Source organism: Haemorhous mexicanus, chromosome 2 (genome assembly GCF_027477595.1).
Source record: "Haemorhous mexicanus isolate bHaeMex1 chromosome 2, bHaeMex1.pri, whole genome shotgun sequence".
In the NCBI taxonomy this organism is placed as follows: Eukaryota; Metazoa; Chordata; class Aves; order Passeriformes; family Fringillidae; genus Haemorhous; species Haemorhous mexicanus.
In genome coordinates, this window is record NC_082342.1 from 92,468,654 (window position 1) to 92,495,021 (window position 26,368).

Here is a 26,368-nt window from a genome sequence, read left to right on the forward strand (position 1 = left end):
GCTATTAAACGATTTCCAGGCGAGGTTTTAATTAGGCAAAGATTTGCATGTATATGAGTGCATATCAATATCTCAATTTAATAAAGGCACATGTGCATACAGTTCCTTTCTTGGCAATAGACCTCTTCAATATGGCAATGCAAAGCTGTAATTCTTTAAAACATATGCTTGTAAACTTCCATTGCATTCATGCAAATTATTTAAGGAACACAGGTTCAGTAGGAGACAGGGAAGAATGAATCTCTCAGAAGCCTTTGCCTGTGCCTCAGGTACATCTAAAAGATGTTCTCAAGTACATCTTTTTCATATCTGTGAAGAACAGATGATCAGTCTATTGATACAACTTCTGCCTAATTGTGCCATGAGAACAGGTATATCTAATCTAGAATCTAAACTCTTATAAATAAAAGTGAACTGGAGAACACTGAGTATTTTTAGCTTATATTTTTTCCTACACTCCCTGTTCCTTTTTTTTCCTCCACTATAAAAATCTAAGGAATAGTGGAAATGGGTATAATGGGCCTTAAGACCCTAATATTTTTTTCTGATTGTAAAGATACTTCCCAAGAAAACACAGTTTTGGCACCAAACTCTTAATCTTTTCTGCATAGTTGAATACGTGACTATCTTTTCCTTTAGCACATGGCCCTGTCTACATCTGCTGCAATACCACACTTTTGAAAATTGATTCCCACTTCAGAGCTTGAGCTGAGACAGAGGAATGGAGATGCAAGCAGAAAATCAATGCAAATTTCCAAACCCAAAATGAGTGAAAGCTTCCCAAGCTCCTGACAAGTGCTTTTCCCTGATTCAGGGTACGTCCCTTCTTAAAATATTGAAGCAGTTGTCCCTTCTGGAAATAGCAGCCAGGCACAGACAACTCACTGCAGGCATGCTCTTCAAAAATAGCTAAACCCCCCATTTCCATGGTATGGTGTTTCAGGGAATTTCCTCACACACACAACCTGATGCATGCAAGATATAAATCTCATCATTTTTATTTACTATTTTCTATGAATTTATGCCAGGGTTTCTCTTTATAAATGCCTTTGCTTGTACTCTACTTACAGAGCAAGCCCAAACAACCTAGTTTTGAACATAATAAAATAGTAACATTATATACAGCCTATTTTATTTTGGTTAATAGAATTATATGTGAGATACTGACTCTCGTATCCTGCAGAAATGGTAAACAAAGCAGGAATTTCTTAAGACAGGAATTAGTGCTATATATATGTTCAATGAATATAAATTTTAAATTAAACATGTAGACACAAAGCAGCATTAACAAAGTCATTCATTTATGATGTAGCTTCCAGATAATTTACCATGATTACCTCAGGTAGGTCTTCAGCTTTACTGATGATAGAAATATACAAGAAATACATAAAATCAAGCCACGAGTACTTCACCTTTATCTTCTGAAGATTTATTCAAATAATCCAAATCAAATCACATGACAACTTAAAATAATTGCATTGCTAGCCCAGTTTTGCATTCCTTATTAAAAAAAAAAAAAAAAAGAAAGCTCTTTAGTGTAAGAGAATGAAAACAGTATTTCTTAAACTTTTATCAAAAAGTAAGAATGGCATATCATATAGAATGCTACAGCCAGGATGCTTTTCTCTGAAGATTTGCTGTTCATTGGAGGCAAAGAAATATCATTTCATCTTTTTGAGTAAGAAATGTTTCCTTTCCAACTTGAAGATCCAACTTAGTACATGATATAATAATTTTCTCTTCCTAAATTATCTGGATGTGCTGAAAATTAGAAAAGAAACATGGAAATGTTTTGACTGTAGGAGTTGTAAATCATTTGTTTCTCCCTTCATTGAACAAAAAAGTCTTCCCTATTCTTACTTGCTGAACCTGAGGTATTTTATAGATATCCAGCCTTATTTTACATCAAATAAACCCCACTAGAGGAAGCACACATTGGGGTTCATCATAGGATGGCAAAGGTCTGACAGAAGGGCATATCCCCTTTGAATACATCATTCACACTTCTCACACTTTATTTGTTTTGAAAATGAATAGAAGGGTTTACAGCTGACACACAGTCTCAGCCTCTCTCCTGATGGGGACTGCTTTTTCATGCTGAAATTCTGGCTTTCTTAAAGTCAGAAGAAGTTTTGACACCAAATTCAAGCAGGGTCATGTTTCTGCTCTCATTTTTTGATCATTTTAGTTAATGATTTCACTTGATCTCCGTATCCTGGTTTATACAGACCACTCAGATGAACACTTACCATTCCTACAAGTCAAGTAGTTAACTATGTCCTATTTTTTCTCCCTTTTTAACAAACCAAAGGGTTTGATTTGCTCTCTGCCAACAGAGCTAGGAATAGCATACCCTCAGTATCTTCGTGCCCTGATTTGCAGTATATTGTATGTTAGGAAGGTGTGGAATTGGATTAAAAGCTACAGCACAGTGCTCTGCAGACGAACCCACTGCAGGTGTGCTGCTTAATAGGATTTTAATTTGTAACAAGAGAAAAAAAAGCAGAAACCTAGAATGAGATTTTCTAGATGAAAAAAAAAATGCTATTCATGCTGAGAGAAAGCAACTGCAAGCTCCGTGATAAGGAATAAAGATCTGACCAATTCTCTCTGAACAGCACTTTAATAGATTATGGCTTGTTCAGAGCATCTCTGTTACTGCCACCAGCTTCATCAATTTTGATTTCATACTATGTGTGTTTGGCTCTATAACATTTCATCTGCCACACTTCCCTGCTAAGCCAGTGTGTACCAATCTTCTACTCTCTTGCCCCCTGCCCTCTACGTTTTTATTCACATAAAACCAGTGTTTTCCCTGGGAGATCCCACCAACCTGGAATGTATTCTGTTTGCAAAACTATTAACTCTATTTATTAACTCTATGTATTAATGATTCAAACTATATTTAAAGATAAGATTCATAAATGTACTGCGCTGTTCATAATAAATAGGAAAAGATGGTCTCCCTGCTGAGGAGTCTAATTTATATTCAGCATCAACTAGGAATGGAAGACTAGAAACAGATGGAGAAGGAAGAGGAAGAATAGAGGTGACAACTAAAAGACCAAGAAGGGATCTGCTAAGCCACACATATTGGTGCTGCTGATATCAGGGAGATTCTTTTCTGATTCGTGTTACCAGTCTTCCCTCATATTTTTCCAGGGTTTTGTAGCAAGACCAAGTGGTTAGCACTAATTTCAATGAGCTGAGCGGGGAGGTGTGATTAAGAGAATTTTTTTTTTTTTTTCCACAGCATAACAGGCTGTAGAGAAGGCATAGAAATGACTTGTGGAGCAAGATTAAAAACTACGGAGGTTGGGTGATGCTGGCAATGGATGGAGTGGAGGATGGGAACTGATGAAAAGCTCTGGGTTACAGAAAGCTGCCAAGCCTGCCTAAGGTGAAGGAATTAAAAGCAAAAATTATGAAATAAACCTGAGCAATATGTCAGGCAGCAGAAATGTGGTCCAGGAAACAGCAGTGTGGCTGGTGGATGCTGCTATGGCTGCTGAGATACCCAACAGAATGGGCTATGGCCAAAGGGGGATTAGTCAAGAGCAGGGACAGATGGGTCCTTGGAAGCATGATGATGATTTTTGGTGGTCAAAAGTCACAGAACAAAAATCCTCATGCAATGGAAATCTTGTCAGAGGAACTACAGAGATGGCAATACAAACAAAGCAGTGGGTGATAGAGATGCTTTGGCAGCTCTGCTTTTCAGCAACCCGTGGCATCAGTGTGGATATACAAAAGAAAGAATCTGCAAAGGTCAAGGTGGGAGCACCATCCATCTGAAGAACATGAGCAGGTAAAAGTGCTCACTCACTCTCTCACAGCTCCTGAACCCTTTTGAGCTGCAGGTTCAAGTTTTTTGACTCCATCACAAACTGTAAGCACTTGAACCACAACATAACAAGTGCTTGCTAGAATATCTTTTTCATCCCAGTTATAGCATCTTGCACATGGACTGGTAGAATCCATCATCTGTTGGGTTATTTGATGTCTAAACTTCTACACTTTCTCAGTCATTCACTGTGTCCTTCCCTCATCCACACCTTCTCCCAAGTCCTCATACTCCTTATTTCACATTTTACACTCTTCCCCTCTTATTCTGAAAGGGATGATTCCTCATCCCTCTCTCTAATCAGCCTTGCTCTGTTCTTGTGATCAGGTACAAAAATTCAAAACATATTCAAATACATATTTATAAGCACATCACTTCCAAAGGTCAAACCTGGGTCAAGCCCTTGTCTGATGACCCCTGCAAAAAGCATTGCAATGGGCATGGGACATACAAAAGGCAGCACAGTGAAGAGCACAGGAAACGGGCAGGTACCGAATAAAATTTCTGGTGGCTCATTTCCTCATTTCTGACCATCACTGATTTAGAGCTCTCTTGCAAATTGTCAGCAGCCAGCACAGTTTACATTGTGACATAAAGGTGGTATGGCAGGATGGTCTTTATTTTACATTTGAAAAATAACAAAAGCTGTCAAACATGCCCATCACACATATAAATCATTCTTGGTTTGTCCTCTGTGTGACTGCTTTCTCCCCTCCAATTTTCTTTGCTGAGCTAGTCTTAGCATACTTTAAGAAAAATTGGGTCCCTTACAGGGCCTTGTAATTAATAAAGATTTTTTAAAACAGTCAATTTCCACTCCTGTGCTGGTGTATGAAAAATGAATACCTCTTGGGAATAAAATAACTATAGTAGTGTCACCCCAAACACCTAATTTTCTCTGTGAGTTTTGGCCATTAACATTTTTCTTTCACAGTTTTCTGGAAAACACAATGTTGTCTGCTCTTACTGCATGGAAGAGAAATATGAAAACAGCTGAATATCTAATTCATCACTTGCATTAACCACAGAGGTTTGATCCATATTCCCATGTGTTCTTGTATTTTAGCCTTGTATTCTAGAAGACTTAGAGTCTATCTTGATTTCTACCTGTATGTCACACCTTATGCTAATAAGTTTGGAGCATTGGACTGACTGCAAGAAAATCAAGGATTTCATATTTCTGAAGATATTTCATATCTTTTGATAAAAGTAACAGCTTACTGGAGGGAAGAGAGCCTCTCAGTGCTTCCAAAAGTGAGGAAAGACCACACTGTGCCTTCTCTTTTTTGATTGATAAACACATGCAGTCTGTCAGCTAGCCCATGGCCTGCTCCCAGCCCACCAGAACAGCACTGCTCTTCCTTGGACAACATTTGGGGAATCAAATGATGTCTGCTGGAAACCTAAGGAAAGAATGAGGAACCTGTGGTGCTGGGGAGGTGGGTGATGTTGAGCTTACAATCCAGTGATATCACTGTGGGGTGGGGGCAGGATATGGAGGATGCTTAGTGAGTTGAGGTTTCAGTGACATTGGACACAGCTCCATGCAAACCTGGATTTCATTAGTTCTACTTTACATGCAGAAAATACCCCAGTCAGCCACACACCTCCCAATCTGTCCTAATTTGCCCAAATTATAACATTTTCCCCATAATTTTCTTTTACGTTCATGTTAATTTCACCTTGCTGACAGTGGCTGTGTTCACCAAACAACTCAGAACTCTGGAAAGCATTGCTTAATCCGAAGTTATTCTGGTTCTGCATCACAAGAGCTGTCTGTGGAGCATTGGCTTGAGGCTCCTCCTCAGCAAAACAGGCTGAGAGATGGCTGGGCTCATAAACACAAAGAACAGGGACCTCGTTTTGCTTTGCAACCAAGGCATTTCCTTCTTCCTTCTCCTCTTCTATATAGGACTGGAAAATGTGAGCCGCAAAATCAACAAGTAGCATATTCAACAAAAGCCAGGATCCTAGGTTTAAAAAAAAGCAAAGATAATTATGACAACCTCTTCATTTGCGTATCTTTAGGATGTGTTCTTTCATTATAGTAATAGGCTAGTCAAAGTAATGGACTAGAACTCCTCAAACAGTACTTACTTCACTTTCCTGTTCAAGTTCCTCCTCCCCACTCACTTCTATGACAAGGCTTATCAATAGCCACATCTTATCCCCATTCTCCCCTCAGACAGATAAATCATTCCACCTCTTCCCAAGCAAAACCTCCTACAGACATCTGTGTGTGTTGTATCTGTGACATTAAATGGCCCACCTTGCAGCTTGGACCATAAGTGATAAAAGCCAAAAAGGACTCACTGAAGCCATTGACTTTTGAATCACACCTTGGTTGAAAGCCCTTACAGTAAAAAGTAGATCTTCCATGCCATAAATCTGTGTAGGAATTCATTAAGCTCTGCATCCCACAAACTAGTTTATATGGACATCAACAAGGAGACATCACAATTTATATTAATGACCACAATTTACAGAGCTTTAAAAATGAAAAATGCTCTCTTTTGATGTCATATGTGTCTAAGAAGCTGCTGCTCTGCTGTTCATCCTTTTGAGGATCTTTAAACTAGGAAAGTAGGAGGAAGTGCTTGTTTACCTATGGAACAAGGAAAGGGATTTTTACAGTTGGAATTGAAACTATATTGATTTGTTAATAGTAGTTCAAGAGTGTTTCTAACAGGGCTCCTCTGATCTCACTTGGGCATCACCCAAGTGGAGGCTGGGCTGGAAAAGGGTGAAAGTCAATCCTAAATTGGGAGGTGTGATTATGCCAGTGTATTATGTCTGCTGGATGTGGCAAGCTAGAAGGCAAGAGGTCAAGCCAGAAGTAAGATTTGTTTTGGTTATGGATTAACATGACACACATTTCCCCAGGTAATTGTGTTTCCTCAGTATGGATGCTACATAGTTCATATTTTGAAGAAATGCTGAGATGCAAGACATTTCTGGAAAGCAGTGTTCCCAAGTACAGAACTTTTACACCAGATGGCTTGTTAACAGAACTGCTTCAGCCTGTCTGCTATAACTCAGTGTCCTAAAGGAATAGAAACATGCAAAAAAAGAAAAAAAAAAAGGGACATTGATAGATCAAATACAACATCTTAAGGAGTAAAGAAAGATAATAATGACCACATTATTGAAGTATCATGGCAAAATATTAAAAAATATTTTTAACCCTCTCATATTTGAAATAAATTCAATTTTAGTGTTATTGAAGTATAGTAGGAAAACTGTCATAAAATGGGTGAAAATGTAATTTGTAATTAGTTTAACGAAGTTTCAGCAGACCAAGAGATGTGCTCCATCCATTGTATCCCATCCATCGACACAACTGCAGAACAGGGAGGCAATTCATTAAACTCTTCTTGTGGTGGAAAGAGAGAAGAGGATTTCATCTTCATGGGGGTTTTCAATAAACATTATACTTCCAGTGCAGTTCTTGGAATGCATTCTCAATTTATTCATTGCCAAAAATACTGCATAGAACATTGGAGAGTTTTGTGCAGAACTCCTCTGGAGAAAGGACTGATTATTTTACTGTAATGCAGCAGCTGATGGACGAGGGACCCTACTGTGTTATGTTCCCTGCAGACACAGAACAAAACTCTGATCCTGCTCTGTGGGAGCTCAGCACATCACTCCTGATGTCCAGAGCTACCCAGAGAACCCTTGGGGGGGGGCTCAGGAGTCTTGGAATGTTGCCAAAAGCACTTGGTGGCCTGATTTTGATCCATCTAGGGATGTGCCACCGATGTATGAGGAAATGGAACCTGTGAGAATCACTCAGGTGTAAATGGTGAAGAGAAGATATCATTATAGGGTGAATCACAAATTTTGGGGTTTTGGTACAAGGGGCTTGTAGAGACAAGATGGAGGAATCAGGGCGTGCCACCAGGCTCTTCCTTCTTCTTCCTGTCTTCCATCTTCTGCAGTGGTGTTGGCATTTGGGGATTGGTCTGGGATGAGGGTGTACTTAGTGACGAAGATGATAGGTATTGGGGACAAAAGGTAAATATGATATACGTAGTTTTTGTTATAAAAGATGTGACTGCCTTGGGGGTGGGCAGAGTGCCTTTGGCTGCCGTGCTGGTCAGATCCTTCGGGCAGGACTTTATAGATAAGAAATAATAAACAATTCTGAAGACCAAAAAAACCTAGCGTCCAGACTCATCTTTTGAGGCCCAGCGAGCAAGAGCCATCCTGAGTGTGTGTGGGGGCAGAGACAGACAGCCGAACCCCATACTGCTCCAGACAGTTTACAAGTACACAGAAGGCAAAAGGCAGCAGCTTGATGCAGAAGAAGAGTGTGTTCATACATGCACAAGCACAGGCATTAATGGGATAAGAATACTGAAGAACACAAAAGGCAACAACTTTGACATATCCCTTTGTTATCTATTTATAGCAAACACATGAAAGCATGGTTTTGAAGGGGCATTTCAAAGAAAATAATGGGATTTACTTTGGCTATTTGTATGAAGTTGCATCCAACAGAAGAATTAAAAATATGAAGATGCTCCTTTGAAAATCTAGAAGGCAGTTAATACAGTTTGGGATTAGATGCAACTCACAGGAGACAACTCACAGGAGACAGTCCATTTCTGCAGAAATGGCACCTTTGCAAGGTGTTACAAGTGAAGAGAAAGGCACTTAGGGTAGAGATTGGACTGATTTAAGACACGTTTGTATCACTTCAAGCCTCTTTGAGTGAACACAACTGCACAGCTCCTTCCCTTCTCCCACCTTGCACTGGTGTATGATGGATTTGATGTTTGAGCTCAGAGCCCTAAGTGCCTTAGAGCCCTAAGATGGAAAGAAAAATAACCCAGCTAATTTCCAGTCAGTTTTTTTAGGCTATTTTCAGGCTACTTTTCAGTCAGTTCAATACCTTCAACAGGTGTGCTTCTGGCTAGGCAAGAACTTAGGTCTCTGTAAGACATTAAGTAAGAGGAGCATATATCTGTTGTCAGAGGAACTAGCTGCTTTTTTGGCAACTAGTTATTGGAGTGGCTCTGCTCTGGCTGTATTACACAGAAAGAACCTGGAGGACTCAGAGCTATCACTTGAGATGTCTGGAATGCTTATGGTTTGGAATATTAGTGGCCCCAGATCTCCAGCAAAGCATTTTGCTGTGGTGTGCAGCTCTTGTACGGAGGGAGAGCAGAGGCTCTCACCTCAGGCTGCTGTTCCCTGTTTCCCCACAAAGTACAACTTCTGCCAAAAGAGGGAGTCCCAGCTTTCCTGCCATCTACAGCTGCGTGCTCCTACTCTCCTCTCTTATGCTCATCTTAGAGTTTTGCCCAGAGAACTGGTTTGGTCAAAACCTAATCATTTCATTTCCCTGACTTGTCTAGTCACATCACCAGAAGAATGGTGATAAAAGGAAAGGAGTTGGAGAAGAGATGCCCCTGTTAAATGTTGCATGCATTCATGTCAGTTAAAATCATAGAATCACAGAAGTGCAGAGCAGTTTGGATTGGCAGGGACCTTAGAGACCATCTAGTGCCAACCCCCGGCCATGCACTTTCCAGAGGTTGCTCAAAGCCCCATCCAACCTGGCCTTGAATACTTCCAGTGATGAGGCATCCTCAGCTTCTCTGTGCAATCTGTTCTGATGCTTCACCACCCTCACAGTAAAGAATTCCTTCCTAATATCCAGTCTATAACCTGCTCTCTTTCAGTTTGAAGCCATTCCCCAATTGTCCTGTCACATCACCAGCCCTCATTGCCCCCTTTAGGTACTTTTGGATCTGTTGCCTCTGCCATCTCAGGTCAAAATGGGGCATATCAAATTGGAGTCACAAAGATCCTATTTACCAAAACTGTCTGTCCTGTTGATGGTCAGAATCTTGCCTACATTGCTCAGTAGGAGGTTCCATTTCAACATGAAATCTGATGCCTGCTCTTTAAATGCCTCTTTACTCTTGCTCGGCTGCAGAGAAAGAAAAAAAATTGGTTTATGATAAAGTTGGTTAAAAGAATTCCTTTCTGTGTGTCAGACCATTTTCCCATTTTCCCTGTACAAACTGCATACAAAGGTGAAGGAAGCAACAAGTATTTTTTTCTATTAGAATCCTAAAATGTCTTAGGTTGAAAGACATCTTTGGATATTACCTATTCTGATGTCCAAAGCATGGCCAGCTTAGTTCAGGCCTTGTCCAGCCAAGTTCTGAATATCTCCTGGATAAAGATTCTACAGACCTTCCTGGTAACCTCTTCCTATGCTTAACTATTCTAATGGTAATTTTTTATCTTTGTATTTATTGGAAATTTTCTTTGCTGCAACTTGTGTCTATTGCCTTATGGCCTATAACTGTGAACCCCCAGGAAAAGTCCCTCTCCATCTTCTCTATACCATCCCATCATGTAGTTGAGGCTTATGTAAGATGGAGGCACTACACAATTGCAAAGTACTATTCTTTATTTAAAAAGAAAAAAATAAGAGTAAATAATTAAGCCAAGGAAACACAGTTTACTCTGCCTCTTCAGAAAGGAGAAAAAACCCCAAACACGAAGTACCACCCAAACCCAAGTTAATGTTATGGTAACCAACCAAATGCAGCAGTACCAACACCGTGACACAAATTGTGAGTCAGTGAAGGTAGAGGGGTGGAAGAGTTGGCAATCTATTGAAAAGTGCATGTGTGAGGATGGTCACACTTGAATCTTTCACAAGAGCTAGAGACTTTCTACTAGAAGGTCTTAGTACTTGCTAAAAGTCAACAGCTTGGTGAAACAAGGATGTAAGGAACCATGAAGTGTTCTTCATTTATACCAGCATGTTACTTCCGAATTTTGGTTTATTAGGGGCCATGATAATATGTGTATATGAAATCAGAGCAGATACTGAAACCACTAGAGTGGATATGGGCACAGAAATATGCTTGCAGTTGTTTGCACAGATGGAATTTTTGTATGTCAATTAATTTTCCCCTTTTCCACAGCATGCATAAATTGTATTTATGCAAATCTGCAGTCTGGTCAGGTTGTTCGCGTGCAATGTACCTCCTGCAGACTAGTGACAGTCAGCATGGAGCAGGATAAATGATGTGATCACTCCTTCTATGCTGAAATTAATAATTTTATACCTTAATAACAAAAGTCTGGAGATCTGAAGACAAACAGCTCAGGAGATCCCGAATATCTGTGGTAGTTGTCAGTGAAGAAATGAAGTTCTTCAAACCTGTGAAATACAGAAGGGAGATCATTACTTGAAGTGATTGGTCTGCCTTTTGGTTTGTTTCTGCAGTTTTAAGCTTTTTTTTTTTTTTCTTTTATCTTTACCTTAAAATAGATTGAGACATCTGTTTCTAGCATTTTGATTAATATAGCATTTTTAAAGTGAGGAATAGTACCCTACTTTGAAATCAGTCAGCATTCATATGTATTTCCATTTCCAGCTTAACTGCACCGACCTAGTAATCATGGCAAAGGTGGCAAGAAAAAAGCAGTTCCAGTGAGAAAGCTGGAATTTGGTTAGAGGCAATACTAACTTATTTATCTGAGATTTTATGTGATTGAGAAAAAAAATCTTGGTCTCGCTGTTGGAGGGGGAAAAAATTTAATACAAAGGAGAAAATGCAGAATATTCTGTAGACCAACAGAAATATGAATAATGCTGCCACATATCAGTGCAATTGTTCCCCCAAAAGTTTGGCATCTACCACCCAATGCCAAAAGGTAAATTGCACTTCCCTGGATTTATACCCATCTAATTGAGACCTTTTCCTTCAAGAAAGCATATGGATAAGTTCAGTGAAACCTTGCTTGTTATAGATGACAGTTTGGAAAAGCAATGAAAACAGAGAATTCAATAAATCCACCTTAGGAAGACTAAGAACATCGATAATATAATGGAAAAATGTAATTATTGTTCTGTGCAGTGGTTTTGGGTTTAGTATGTATGTATATATAATTGAAATGGTTCTCCTGATGGTTCTGTGAAGCAGGCAAGTTATTACTCCTACTGAAAGCAGTCACAGAAAGTCTGTGACCAATCCCTTGTCAGTGCATGAGTCGGTGATGGACCAGGAACAAAGAGCTGAGGTTCCCCCAGTTCGTTCTGTGCACAGCCTAGTCCAACTTGCCTGTCTCTTCCTAATATTTTTAATGACAGACAATTAATCTAAAAGTTAGGTTGCTGTTCTATTCCTTTTCATTAATCTGTCAAATCATTATGTCACAGCTGCACACAAACTATGTATTTTATTGTTTGCAGCACAACATTGATCCCACAGACCACAATACAACAAAAGGATGCCAAAACTAAAACGCCTTGTCCAGTTCAGCATACAGTATTTTAAAATCTGGCCACAAGAAATGATTTTGTGTGCTTTAGGTAATAACAGAGGAATATGCAATGATTGAAAACATCTTTCCTGTCAAAAGAAGCCGTGAAAAAATATCCCTGCTTGTCAACCTTCTTCTAGGAAATACATAATTCAGTAACACAAATCTCACTCCTGCTGTCACAAAAAACTTCAGGAGAGTCAGAACCAAAGGCCTTTAACTCTTGAACTTTAAAGTTAGGAGGATATTACCTCATGCTCGATTCTCAATTTTATTGCCTCTTTTCTAGCCCTTCAGGTTACAGGAAGAGTGTAATTCCCAGTAAGGCAGATGTCATGAATAAACAAGAGGAAATGCTGGACCTTTAACAATGACAACCTAGTGCTTAAGAGGAAAGACAATAAATACAATAAATAGCAACAATTAATTACATTTCAATTGTATGTTTTTCTGCCGCTTCTTTGTATTCCTAAACTTCTCTTGAAAGAGGTCTTTGGTCACATCCAGAGATTTCTCATTGAAGATGGCATGCAAGCCTGATCGCAGAACAGTGACTGTGCTGTTGTTGTTCAAGAGTGCCCTTACTGTCTGGACAGAATAAAAAAACAGTTAATGCCTTTCATTTTCTCAAGCCCTTAACTCAGCCAAATAAGGGAACTGAAAAAGGAAAGCTTCCCTTATTCAATACTAGACTTCATATGACCAGCTCCAAATTGGGGGTGTGGGGGGGTATAGGATCAAAGGAGATAAATCTGAAGTTGTCTTCAAGAGAGTGTTGTTCTGGGAGATGTCCTTTTCAATGATGGTCTGTGTTGTCTGTGATGGAGCAGACAAGGCTAACATATTTGAATTATCTGGGCAATTGCCTGGGCAATTGGCTTTGTCTAGAGTTATTATAATTACACTAAATAATGATATTTTGTCTAAAGCATGGAATGGTGTATCAGGGATGACTTTCCTTCAGTGTTATCTGTCCTTTATTTATGTTGCAATTTAATTGTTGCAAGTTTTCTCAAATTGCTCAAGCCTTTGAGAGAGCAAAAATAACATTAGAAATATGGTATTAGTTAAAACATTATTAGTTGGTATTTTATCCCATTTATCTGCTTATGAGTCATTTGGGGATGAATCTGTCTTCATATTTGTCTCAAAAAGTATTACAGAGATATTGCAAACAATTTTCAGGCTAACATTTATCATAATCTCTTAACTTTTTAAATTAGTTGCTAATATCACACAATATTCCTTAAGATTCTTGATGAAACAATGAAAACAGTCAAGGAAACTAAATCTTAATCCATTAATTTAGTTAACAAATATGTTTAGTATTTCATACAGAAATCAATAAGATCATAAAGCCTTTTTTGGACTTCAGGCTTTTCTGTGATTAACCCTTGTCCAGTTGGGCTTTTCAGAGGAAAAATATGTTTTGTGAAATTCCAGAAAACTCCAGGATTCATACATGTTTTAACAAATCCCATTCACTAGGAGCTTAACATGACCCCACAAGCAGCAACGTACGCAGCTGACCATTTCTTTGCAAAAATTATCAATACAGCTATTTTTCATCACTCTCCTAACTTTTTAAAAATACCAAACTCAATCTGATTCTCACTTAGCAATCTCCTTCATAAAAGTTAAAGACAGGGGCATTTTTCTTATTTGACTTGGAGCTTTCAGGGACAGAAAAAGAGCCTGCAAAAAGAATACATGACCCAAAGGCTGGGAACTACCAGGGCAGCACCTTCAGTAGGCTGCTGATACCTGACTCCACACCCCAACACTTTGTACTGATCCCTCCAGCCATTGGATTTCACTATACTAAACACGATTCTCCAAATTGACTGAGAGCCAGCCCTCTCAACATTCAAATACAACTTACCAGAGGCAGGAATCAGCCCCAGAAAATTACAAGCATCACATTCACATTCTTTTCTCACAGGGAATTTGCACCTTTTTATGCTCTAATTATTTCTACATGTCCAGGTAGCAGCAGCTGTCAGCCTGCTTTATCTACACATGGTGGGAAAGTTACCTTTTTTCTTTTGAATGTCGACCCTGCCAAAATTGTTCTTACTTTCTCACCAGATGGCCGAATTATTGTGAAGTGCTCTACAAGGAATGATGTGGTTACAGTGATCAGAGGTTGCAGCTGCACAGTGCCTCTGTAGCATTTCTCATCAGGAGCACTCTTGCCTGCTCTGACCATCAGTCTTTAGTTGAAATTCCAGACGCATTTTATACAGAAAACTGAGAAGGTTGATTAGAAATATCAAATTACTCCTGTGTGAGAAGATGAGATGACCTTCAGAGAGAAATAACTGAGGCAGGATGTGATGCAGGTTTGTGTGAAGAATTGCTTGAAGAAGGGTAGAAATTTTAAAATAATGAAAGAAAGTATTTTTTCATACAACAAATAATTAAACCTTGGAACTCACTACCCCAAAATCTCAAGTACAGTAAAACTCTTTTACTTTTCCCTTGTGTTTTGAAGAGGCTCTAGAGAAGGTACAAACAACTTTTATTTGTGAGAGCTAGAAGTATAGATTCAACCCTGATTCTCTGGTCTGCTGTGTTCAATTTGTGTGGGTTAAACAGTATAAAAGGGATGTAGAGCACCCAAATGCTTCTCCTAGAGAATTTCCCCCAATTGCTCAAATTCTCTTGCCCTAAATATTGAGGGTGTAAATCCAGTTTTGACTGCAGCTTTTCCACACATTAAGAATAAGGAAGGAATACTGAAAGAGCCACAACCAGCCCTTTGACATCATGGCTTGAAAACAAGAAGAATGATTTGAAGTATGCAAATCAAATGCAAGTGTTTGGGAATAGGTGACACTCATGATCTTGCTGGATCATGCTTTCAATCCATAAGAAGACCTATACAGAAGCACATAAAGCGGAAATTTTCAGGTATTGGTATCTCCAAGGACTGCTGCAGTTAGTGGAAACTGTGAGTGCTCAGTACTTCACAGAAGTCAGCTTTCTGTGTGGGTAGGTGCCCTTAGGCACGTCTGTGCTTCTTATTTTTTACCCTTTTTTTTTTTTTAAGTAAGAGGAAGGAGTGTTTTGTGTGCTGCTGGTGATGAAGTTTTCCCATAAAGAAAAGCTACATTTAATGGTCCAAGAAGCTGCAGTTCCTCCCATCCCTCCTTTCCTCCCTGACTTGTTTTCTCCTTGCTTCCCTTCTTCCACCTGAGTAACGATTCAAATCAGAGGGCATGTTGGGAAAATCTTGTACATGTTTGAAGGAGCGAATATATCCCCTGCTCTCTTTTGCTTTCTTCCCTATTTGTGACCTTCCTTTTGCTGCTATGGCTCAGACCACCTCAAAACCCAAGGATCTGGGAGGATCCAGGGGCACCGATTGAAGGCATGCTCCAGCTTGTGCTCTCGACTGACTCTGGCATGGATGGGCAAAGATACTGGAAACTGTCATCTGACCCTTCCAACTACTGTGTTCTCCTCTCCATGGGCTACCATCAACTACATCTCAGAGGCTTTCAAAAGAATCCAGAGTGAGGAAAATGTCCCCTCAGCATGCTTAACAGTGAGGGAAGAGATGGGTAAGAGTGTGAGCATGACATGGTCGGTGTACAGTTAACATCCATGATTCTGCACTTGTTCTCCAATGGAGCACGTCAAAAACAGTGCAAACAGCTCACAGGAATGAGATTCCTGGCTCTTTTTTTTCATGAATTCTGGAACATACCTTGACCATGTTGCAAAGGTCTGTCTGTCTCCTGAGCCTTTTTACAAACTCTTTAGCTTCTGTTAAAGAAGAAGAGGCAGATGTTTCACATCATTAATATTTTACAGTCTGAAATACATTAATGAAGACATATTTTAAGTTAGAAAGTAGTTCCCTAGGGGAGATTTGGAGGGTGATGGAGGGCACAGCAGGGGCACTGAGCCAGCATTATGGGATGGGCTGGGGACCCTTGCATCAAAACTTGCAAGGAGAAGCTGCCCAGCTCACCTCACTTCCTTCACTGTGAATCTATTAATCCCTGATGTGCAGGAGAAAGTCTTTCAATATTTTCTTATTTTCATTTAATACTTCCTAATTAATTCTCTGTCAAGCATTCAAATGTAAGAAATGCCAAAATTAAGTCTGTCCACAACACTGAGCATATGAATCCTAACACAAACTTTTGCCTACTCAGCAGCCCTGCTTTAGCTCTGTGGAGTTGGTCTTCACTCAATGATCAACTGAGCAACACAATGTTTTAGGTATAAATATGTGTATGTGTGTAGATATTTATGAGCACACACATATACCACAGCTTTGTAGAGAACAGATTTTTTCCAATTGTCTTCTAATGTCAGTCATATTTTCCCTATGGGACTATGGCTTTTTTCCTTTTATATTGGACTGCTACAGCCATTAATTAATTTATCAGCATAGAGCCACTTGTAAGAGGAAGAGACACAATAATATCTGAGTTTCAGAGGGCATGCTGCATATTATTGGTCATCTACACGGCCAAAGCAATCATAGCAAGAGACAGATCTGTAAAAGGATTTAAGTACATTTCAATTTAAGTACATTTCAATTTACCATGAATTGGGAATACTTTTGGCTTAAGTTTGTTCTCACACATTATGCAAGACCATTTATTTTTAACTATATCCCAACTAACTCTAATTGTTGCTACTATCACTGTTACATCAGCTAAATTATTTTAAAATAACTTAAGAGTTTTCTAATACAATCTTCTCTCCAGTTTAACCAAAGATTATTTTTGAAAATATCTCTCCTACTCAAACCTACCATTAGACTTGGATGTTTGGAGCTGTAATGGGAAACCTCCCAATGGATTAAGCATCCAACATTTAACATTTTCACTGAATGATCTGATTGAGTCTATGTGCTGTGCAGGCACCTCCTCCAGGAAGTCAGGAAGTAGAATGTTCTCCAATTCCTAGAATACAAATTCATGCTGCTGCACTTGACTGGTGTACCACAGATATTTACAGCAGCATGAAATAAAGTTATATTGATAATTTAAATGTAAGTGTAAAGAAAAACATTTTTTTCTTTCAATCAAGCAAGAGCTAAGCTAACTTTCTAGTGAAGGACAAAGATCCTAAGAGTAAATGTTGCTACCTGAATTAATTTCTAGACAATACTTAATGACCTGCTGGAAATAAGAAGCAAATTATTTTTACCAGAAAAACTGCATATTTCTATGTGGAAGATCACTGAGAAATGCAGTAGTGTTCTCAAAGGAAAAGTAACTCTCATAATCTGGAAAATCATCATCAGTTGAAATTTCAGTCACATAACCTCATGCCAGAACCACAGACCACATTTATAACAGCACACTCCACTGATATTAGGAAGTGTCAAATTAATATATAAGAGAAAAATGAAAGCCATCCCAAATTCTACTGTCTCCTTTCAAAACCAAAACCCATACCGGGCTGTCTCAGAAGAAGCTGAAAGATAAGAGTTGAGGAATAAACAAAAATCCCATTGTACAGCACAAAAGAAAAAGAGGGCCTTTCTCCTTAGAGCTACCAAAAAGACACAAACGCATAATAGCATAACTACAACAAGGAAATGTGTGTGCAGTACCTTGAATAGATACCTATCATAGCTTTTTAACAGCTGGCACACATCTGGCAGGCACATCAGTTCTATTCTTTCAGGCTGCAGAGATGTCCAGAATGACATGATACAATCTTCCACCTGTCACACAAAGCCCTTTATGAATTTTCACTGATTTTACACTTGTGGAATGTGAAGTATGATTCAGTAAGACAACACACAGGCACAGAAGCAAAGGAAAGACCATGGAGATGGGCTCTTTGCCTGGGCCCATCCTGGCTGGCCTCCAGTGTAAGTGGAAGCGTGCTGGGGAAGCAGCAACAAGCTGAACCTCACCAGGCAGTGTACAAAAGAGGAAAGAAACAAAGAATTGTGCCATGGATATGAGGATGTAGTTAAAGATACGTATCCATGGCTATTGTAATGTGCTCAGCTCAGACTTATTGATGCACCAGGAGGGCTCAGGATATATGTACAAACTCAGATTCTTGGAGCATGTTGTGTTAACTCAGAGTTTTAAAATAACTTGACTGAATCCTTTTGTCCGTAAATCATCATCTACCTTGGCTGAAACCATCAAGTAATTAAGACACACAGACACAATTTTGCCCTTCAGCTGTTTGCTGTTGTCAGAGTAAATGTTATTAAAGAAAAAGCATACCTTGTCAAGCTTGGTCTCTCTCACCATTTGTAAAATAACTTGACAATAGTTGTAGTAGTCATTGGCAAGCAGTGCAATCTGTTACCAAAAAGAGGGTACAAAATGATCTCACAGGAAAAGAGCTAACTTGTTTTATGGCCATGTACTTTCAACGTACCAGTTCATAGGGGTATGTCTCACTTTGTGCTTGTTCTCCAAAGAAGAACTGGTTGAAATCAGGAGAAAGGTAATGAAATGTCTCTTGTTCAGTCTTCAGATAAATGACAGATGGATAATACTGCAAATTCTTACTCTTGATGCATCAGAATTTATTTTGGACAATTAAAAAAGAAAAGATTGCAATTACTTTGTCAGTTTGGTTAAAGGTGTTACGTATTTTCTTGAAGTTGTAGGACATGATTTTATAATAAGATGTATTTCTTTAGAGAAATGCTGGTCTATTTTTAGAAAATAGGGGTGGGTGAAAAAAGCAAGAAGGGCTGCCTAAATGTTTAAATCCTAAACTGTACATGTATTTCTTTTCAAAACCAGTAAATATTTAATGCTATACATATCTTCCATATATATTTTCTATAGCACTAGTGTCACACTTGTAACCCTCTGCATAAGGCTGCAGATAGCTGGCTGTGCTGTGGGGATGACAGGACATTTCCCACTGGTTGTCATTGTCACAGCACTCATTACTGCACCCGAGCACTCGGTGGAAGTAAGTCACACATCCAGCCTCTCATTCTTTCCTCACTTTGGTCCACAAAATTTGTTGCTCATGCTCTGCTGGCAGACATCCAACAAGCCTGGTGTCAGGTCATCCCATGACAGCTTGCTGAGGGGAGAACTGCCACAGGTTAGTTTTGCATCTGCCCTTTTCTGTGGGCAGGGATTCTGCTCTTTTTTCTTAATAATTTCCTAGTATTTAAATACTTCTCGTGACAATAAACTCTGAGCATGCTGCTGTCATGGTTGAGTAAGAAGTGACATGTTGGAAAGCCACTGTCTCAACAGCATGAGGGTCTGCTACTGTGGGCCTCAGGCAGGGAAGGCTGTGCCCCACTAACTCCCCTAATATTCAAAACCTGATCTGTCAGCCACAATTTCTGCCCTCAGTGCAGAAAAAATTATTTGAGCTGACATTAAGACAACAAAAATATTTAGCTAATGGATGAAATAGGAGTAAGGGAACTAAGCATGTAGTGAGATTACACAGACCAAGATTATTTTGAGGAAGATGGGCTGGCTGTATTTCATCAGAACATATTAGATAGAAGCAGTAATTAAACACACAGATAGACATTTAGTTATGTCTAATGTATCTGAAACTCACTGTTCCTTTTTTTTGTCTATTCTTCTTGTAATCAGCTGCATTTTCAGAACTCCAGGAACTTCTGCTGTGATAAAATAAATAACAGAAAAAACCAAACAAACATTCAAAAGCTCACTGATTCATTCTGTATTTAGTAAGAAAATGAGCTCAAACTGGATAGACTACACTAGACTGGAGAATTGTATTTGGGAAACAAACCCCGCTCCCTTTCCTGTCATTTGTAATCCCATGATTTTCTAACAAATCTGGGACCAACTTCTGAATTTTAAGATTAAACTGAAACCTTCATTTTAATGACAATTGACCATATTACAGTGCAATGTCTTTGAACTACTTGCACCAGAGCCACGGGTTTGTATTTCTAGTTACAGTTTGTTTGGAATGGTAATAACTATTACAAATAAAAACAATAAAACCTTCTGCATAGGTTTCACAGTTATTACATTTTCTGCATCATCACATCTGAGCTTAGATGGCATTTTGTTTCTGACTGCTTCCCATTTGCTTTTCAAGTTGGCCATGGTGTTCCACACAGTCAGAATTTACCTAGGCCTGCGAAGGCTTGACCACTGGCTTGTTGCTGAAAGCAGGCACAACAGGCTGCTTTCTTGCTGTACTTTCTCCTAGCTCTCTCCCTGCCTGTTTTGTTGAGGCTGATGGTAGCAGAGGGAGAGGCAATGTTGCTAGTAAAAGGGATATGCTGCAAAAAATGGATGTCTCCAGTCAAGCCTCCATCTGCTGCTGACACCTGCTCACTGTCTATGAAAGCATTTCAAACTCAAGGGTCCTGCTGGACTTGGCTGGCTGGAAGGGTGGCAGGCTGTCTAATCAGAACCTGGCTGCTGGGTTTCACTGCTGTGATGCATTACAAACCAGGGTACCACCATACACCCTGAAGGGACAGAGGACAAAATGTAACAACTTATTCTCCTGTAAACTCCAGCCACTGAAAATGCTCCCTCTCCACTCTCTGCCATCCACAGGACTGGCCCTTGCCACCTTTCCCTCTGCCCGACTCTGTGCCATGAAGGCTGTGCTCCAGCAAAACAACCACTTTGGCTGCCCAACAGGGCACAACATTCATGCTGAGTATGTTTGGTAGAACTGGTGACTCTTTTGCCCAAACATTTTAGAAGTGGTGACTGGACAAAGCAAACACATGCAAGTAGAGAGGTTTCATAACACTTCTTTCAAAAAAGGTCCTTCCTGAAGATTTCTAAAGCCTGTGAAATAAAATTAATGAGTATTTTCCAGCTCCTGCTCTCCCTGAGAAGGCGGCCAGCTGTATCTTCTGCTGCTGCTACTATGGCAACACGTATCAGCATGGCTCGCCCCCAGTGCCTTGGTTCCCTCGGCAGCCTGGCTCCCCACTCCCCTGACACAGGGACACCCAGGACAGACAAGGAGTCCTCTGTGCCCCAGCAGCCAGCCAGGAGCTCGGTGCAGGTTAAGTGCAAACCCCCATGGAACACTAACAAACAGTTCTGTGCCCTCCCACTGTTACCGCGGGGGGCTGGGACTCACCTGGTGCTTGGCTGCACATCAGAGATGCTCACTTCCCCCGGAGAGCAGTGCCTGGGTAAAGACAGAACACACAAAAGAGGAGGTGGGTGGGAGAAGGAGAAAATGGGAGACAAAAAAATCACAAGGAGTTTCACCATCTCTCTTGCAGAGTTTGGGCGATGTTATGGTGTGGGAGCTAAAGCTAAAATGGGAAATACAACAATGGGGATGAAATAAGGAATAACAGAGATGCAAATGGGAAGAAGAAAAATGAAAGAAGGGAAGGTGATGAATGTGCATGCTATTGACTGTCAGATTACACAGAGATTAGAGAAGTTAATTTGCTAGAAGCAAAATAAATTTTTTTTAATGAAAAAATTTTTTTTTATGAAAAAACATTTGCTTCACTGGCCAGTCAGGAGCCTAAACCTTGCCTATTACTAGAATCAAAAAAACAGCTCTTACAGAACCAGAATTCAATGACATTTTTTAAACACTGCTGTACTCTGAGCCAGACCAGGTACCATTTTAAGGGGAGCTTGTCCTCAAGGCTCCCATTCCAAGAGGGAACACATTCTGTTGTAATACAAATCAGTAAATAATATATTCCCTCATGTCTGTAATACATTTGCAGACCTCATTGACTACAGCTGCATGTATTTACACTATTTTCATAGCACCATCACCAGAGCAGTGGTACACATATCTTCAAAGCATTGAGGATTTCTAAATGAATCACAGGTGCTGTGTGAGACCATCCTCATCCCCCCTTATGTGGATATGTTCCAACCCTGACACATCCGAGGTCCCACCCACCATCAACATGCAAACACCTTCTTTGTATTTAAAGGCAAACCATCATAATCTTATTGCCATTTCTGTGAGACCCACAAGCACAGCTCCCAGGCTGCCAGATCCTTCAGCAGCCCAGTTCCTCAGTACCAGCACCATGTCACTTGCTGGCTATCATGGTCAAGAAATATCCTTTGCAGTGATTACAAAGAGTCCACAGTTTTGGAGCCATGCTTTTCCTAGCCAGCCCACAGGCTGATGGATGCTGTGGTCTCTCAGCTGGGATCAGGGATGCCCTTTCCTCTCTGGTAGGTGTGACAGAAAAAGCATCTGCATGCTGGATTTTATTCAGGCATGGGAGGGCGCAGTAGCTATTTAGGACACCTTCACCACTGAAACAGATTTCCCCAGCCTCTGCCTGAGGGAAGTGGCAACAAGCCAGAGAAGTTATCCCATTAGAGGGGTCTGGACAGCAGACTGGCACTGGACTGCACCGAAATGCTACATTATAAATCGTCTTCACTCTGAGTTGGAAATTTCCACACAAATACACTCTCAAAAATTGACATTATAGGTCAAACACCCTGCTGTGTTTACACATATGATTACTTCTATGAGAATGCAATTTCTTCTTGCAGGTAAAAGAATCACCAAGTTTTAATTACTTTCTCAAAATTTCAGTTTTTTTAAAGTAAAAAACAGTCTAGACTTTTCTACTGCTGGTTTTATCAGTTTTACTGGATCATGAAGAATTAATGGCGATTTCAAAAAGTACTGAACCCTACTGATAGGACAGCAAAGATGAGCTATTTCCTCCATTACTTAATTGCAAAAAATTTACAAAACTCCACACAAATGGAAACTAACTCACTTATTTGGTTGAAGCAGATGCTTTTTTAGTATGTGACCTAATTATTTCTTTCAGAGTCGTGCTACTCATCCTTCTCTGGCTGCATTTTGTGCTTTTCTATTGCTTTCTCTCTGTTTTCTCCTGCTGTGCTATATGAGATACTAAGAAGTAATTGTGACACCCATCTGCCCAGGTGTTGTGGGCCTGCATGTTGGCTTGGGACAGGGACATGTAGCTGAATTTAGACTGGAAGCTGTTCTAATTTCAGCTGTCTAGTTTGCCTCAACATTTTAGTGTCTTCTTAAAATTGTCTTTAATGAAGGAAGCATCAGACAAGATAATTTTGTAGTTAAGAGATTTTTCTACTGCAGCTAGAAATATGATCTTTGTCTAAATATGATCTTTATATTTTGATTTTTTTTTTTTAATCTGAATAGTTACAGAATCATGGAGTAGTTTGGTTTGTAAGGGACTGTTAAGGATTATCCAGTCCAACTGCAAAGGGCAGGGACACCTTCCACTAGAGCAGGTTGCTCAGAGCCTCATCCAGCCTGGCCTTGAACAATTCCAAGGACGGAGATCCACAGCTTCTCTGGGCAACCTGTCCCAGCACCACACCACCCTCACTGTAAAGAATTTCTTCCTAATATCCCATCAAAGCTACCCTTTTCCAGTACAAAGTCTTTCCCCAGCTCTCCTGTTGGCTCCCTTTAGGTACTGGAAGGTTCTTTAAGGTCTCCCTGGAGCCTTCTCTTCTCCAGGCTGAGGAAAGCCAACTCTCAGCCTTTTCTCAATAGGACAGGTGTTTATCTTAAGAACCAAGATCAAGATCCGTAGGTGGCTGGTTGATGCCAGTCCTTTCCCTGGAATGCACATCCTATTCCTTGCATTGGTCAAATTAAACACAGTTTTTAGTAGTGTCTGGCAGGCACCTCTGCAGCTGGTGGAGAAGGAGGGAGGCCTGGAGTAGCCAGGGCAGCAGCTCCCCTGTGGTGAACATGACCTACAGGGTGCTCCCCAGCCCACAGAGGAGATGGCTCATTTCCATGAGGAGGGACAAAGACAGAAGCTATGCTGGCAGATGTGGGGTGTCTGTCTCCCAGCAGCGGCTAAAGTCCTTTCTGCACCTGCCCCAAATTCAGCTAACATTGCTTCTCGGGTTCCTCCTACTTTATCATTTTTTCCCTCATGTTTCTACACTGGGAGGAAAAAAAGAGCAACAATTCAAATCATTCTGTTCTCTCTCAGCTCGCACATGATCAGAGCAATCAGCTTTCTATTTATGCCAATCAAAATTGCCATTATTAAGTGATGCTGCCGGGAAACACCTTTCTTTCCCTGAAAAGGAAAGACCAGCAGAAACTTAGCCAGAGACCTGCAATATCCCTTAAACAGTGGACAAGACCTTTCTGCATTGTGGATGTGAAACCTTAGGCCTGTTCTGGGTGTACTGGGTACAGAGGAAGGGAAGGATATCCCTTCAGTAAGCGTGACATGGGAAACCAGCCTCAAATTTCCTATGAATAATTTGTTTAGTCTCACAACTACAGACCGCCAGTCCATCATCTACAGAACCTGATCCTCTGTCCTGTCCCAACATTTATCCTTGTCTCTCTATGGACTTCTGCAACATTACCTGCCATAAAACCTGTGAAGAAAGGCAACAAACCTATGGGTGTAATTTTTCCATGTTCTTCCAATGCATGCCCACAATTAAGTAAATATTATACAAAATATCACTGAAACACTTTCAGCATCACCAGATATCTGGGTCCTTATAGACTGACTTGCATGCCCCTAGCATTCATGCCACAGAATAATGATATATCTCCAGATATAAGGATGAAAACCTAATTACAGAATTTACCCATATACACACTAAACTAATGTACAAGACTGTAAGAGAATGAGGATACAAATCTGGTCTTCAAAGTCCAAGGCATAGACTAGATCTAATTCTTTCTCCAGTATAAAGGAGAGTAAAACTGCTAAACTGCTGCAGAATGGCAGCATTTTTTTCTTTTCTTTGTGGTTTTTTTTTTTTTTGGGGGGGGTGGGGAAGAAATTCAAGCCTGTAGTTTGTTTATCTGCACCATGAGCTCAACCATGAGAATTCTTCCTCTCCTGCCCACAACATGCTCCTGTCTACCCTTTAACCTACCACAGTATCTTACATTCATTTTAGGATTTTAGGCTTTTAAGTTTTGCAATCCATTTTTATTTGTCTTACACATTTTCTTATTGATGTTTTCTTACAAGAGGTGATTTTAAAATCTGATATTTTAAAACCAAGTGAATGAAGTATTTTTGAAGTAGTTTCAAGCAGTGAAAACCCAGATAACAAGATTGTGTGTAGGACCCTTCAAAACAGCACAATCATTTATACTGTAATACATTTCTCCAGCCTACTGTTTAATGAGGAAGGTGATAGAATGTCAAGAAGCCATTCCAATATGTTTTTTCTTTTTTTTTTTGAGCTCCCATTTAGAGTCTTAACATATTAAGCTCTTCTTTTAGGTTCAGCATGAGTTCCTGCTCTTAAGATCTACGTGGCTAAAACGTCCAATTTTTGTAAGTCTAATTAGGCAGTGTGTTTCCAAAATGCAGCTTGCCTATTAGGGCACAGCACTTAATGGCACAGCACTTTTATAGTGTTTATAATGAGAAGAAAAATCAAATGCTACTGTCAGTGTTCAACAGAAGATTTATAGATTTTCATGGACAGAAAATATATAGACAGTCATGTGATATTTTTTGATTAAAACATTTTTAAGAACAAACCTGAGATAATTTTGTTCATACAGAAGACAGCAAAAACGTGCATAAAAGGAAGACTCCTTCTTGATAGCTATTCCATCATAATGATATCTAGAAAATTAAAGAAATATTAACTGTATGCTTTTCAACAAGTCAGCAAATTCATAATCCCCTTTTGAAAGCAGATGATCATACTGTTTAATCAAGAAAAGATCAAGTAGAAAAAGCGATATTTCTTTTTTAAATTCTGTTGAATGTTTATTTTCCCAAACAGAAAAAAATTACACAAACTTTTTCCAAACTCCCTTTAACAGTTTTTGTCCTGCAATGATACCCTCTTCTAAATGAAATAAAACTTATGCCAGTGAGTGGAGTGCCTCAGATTTGTACAGGACAGTTAGTGAAGTCAGGAAACAGACTCTTAGCAGGCAGAGGTCCCCATATCCCCACGGAATTTGAAGGACTTAGTGCAGCTGTTCCTTGGCCATGTACAGCAGCCCAGTGACTGGATGGCCCATCAGTGTCATGGCAAGCTAAAACTCAAGCAAACTGCCAGACCCTCTGTAAGATTTACCTGAGCTCGGTGAGAAACAGAGCCACCATCTCTGCTGCCAGGGTGCTGCCAGCTGGCTCCCCCCAGGCTGGGCCAGCAGGAGCCGGGGGAGCCGTGCCCTGCTTTGGGGCACCTGCAGCCAGGAGCAGGTAACCTTCTGCTGGTGGGAAGGGAGAGCATGGAGGCCACCAAACACCATCCCAAATCCTGTCTGCTGTGAGCAGGAGCCAAGGAG

At 40.0% G+C, this 26,368-nt stretch overlaps 1 protein-coding gene across 4 annotated transcripts; it reads right to left on the bottom strand.

Annotated features, from left to right (window-relative positions):
• Window positions 1-1,407: 1,407 nt before the first annotated feature.
• RFX8 (regulatory factor X8) lies at window positions 1,408-26,368 on the bottom strand. 4 transcript variants are annotated; one of them, XM_059839530.1, is made up of 14 exons: window positions 26,155-26,368; window positions 25,605-25,691; window positions 21,203-21,253; window positions 19,679-19,742; window positions 18,515-18,649; window positions 18,358-18,435; window positions 17,724-17,837; window positions 16,917-17,067; window positions 15,855-15,913; window positions 12,574-12,730; window positions 10,942-11,036; window positions 9,671-9,785; window positions 5,527-5,814; window positions 1,408-1,761 (listed from the first exon to the last, which is right to left on the bottom strand). In XM_059839530.1, exons 1-14 carry the CDS (start codon window positions 26,181-26,183, stop codon window positions 1,715-1,717), a joined length of 1,470 nt encoding a protein of 489 aa, XP_059695513.1. In that variant the 5' UTR covers window positions 26,184-26,368; the 3' UTR covers window positions 1,408-1,714. The 4 variants fall into 4 exon arrangements, with proteins under 4 accessions (XP_059695513.1, XP_059695512.1, XP_059695511.1 ...); XM_059839529.1 differs by having other exon boundaries at window positions 1,408-5,814; window positions 19,679-19,739; XM_059839528.1 differs by having other exon boundaries at window positions 1,408-5,814.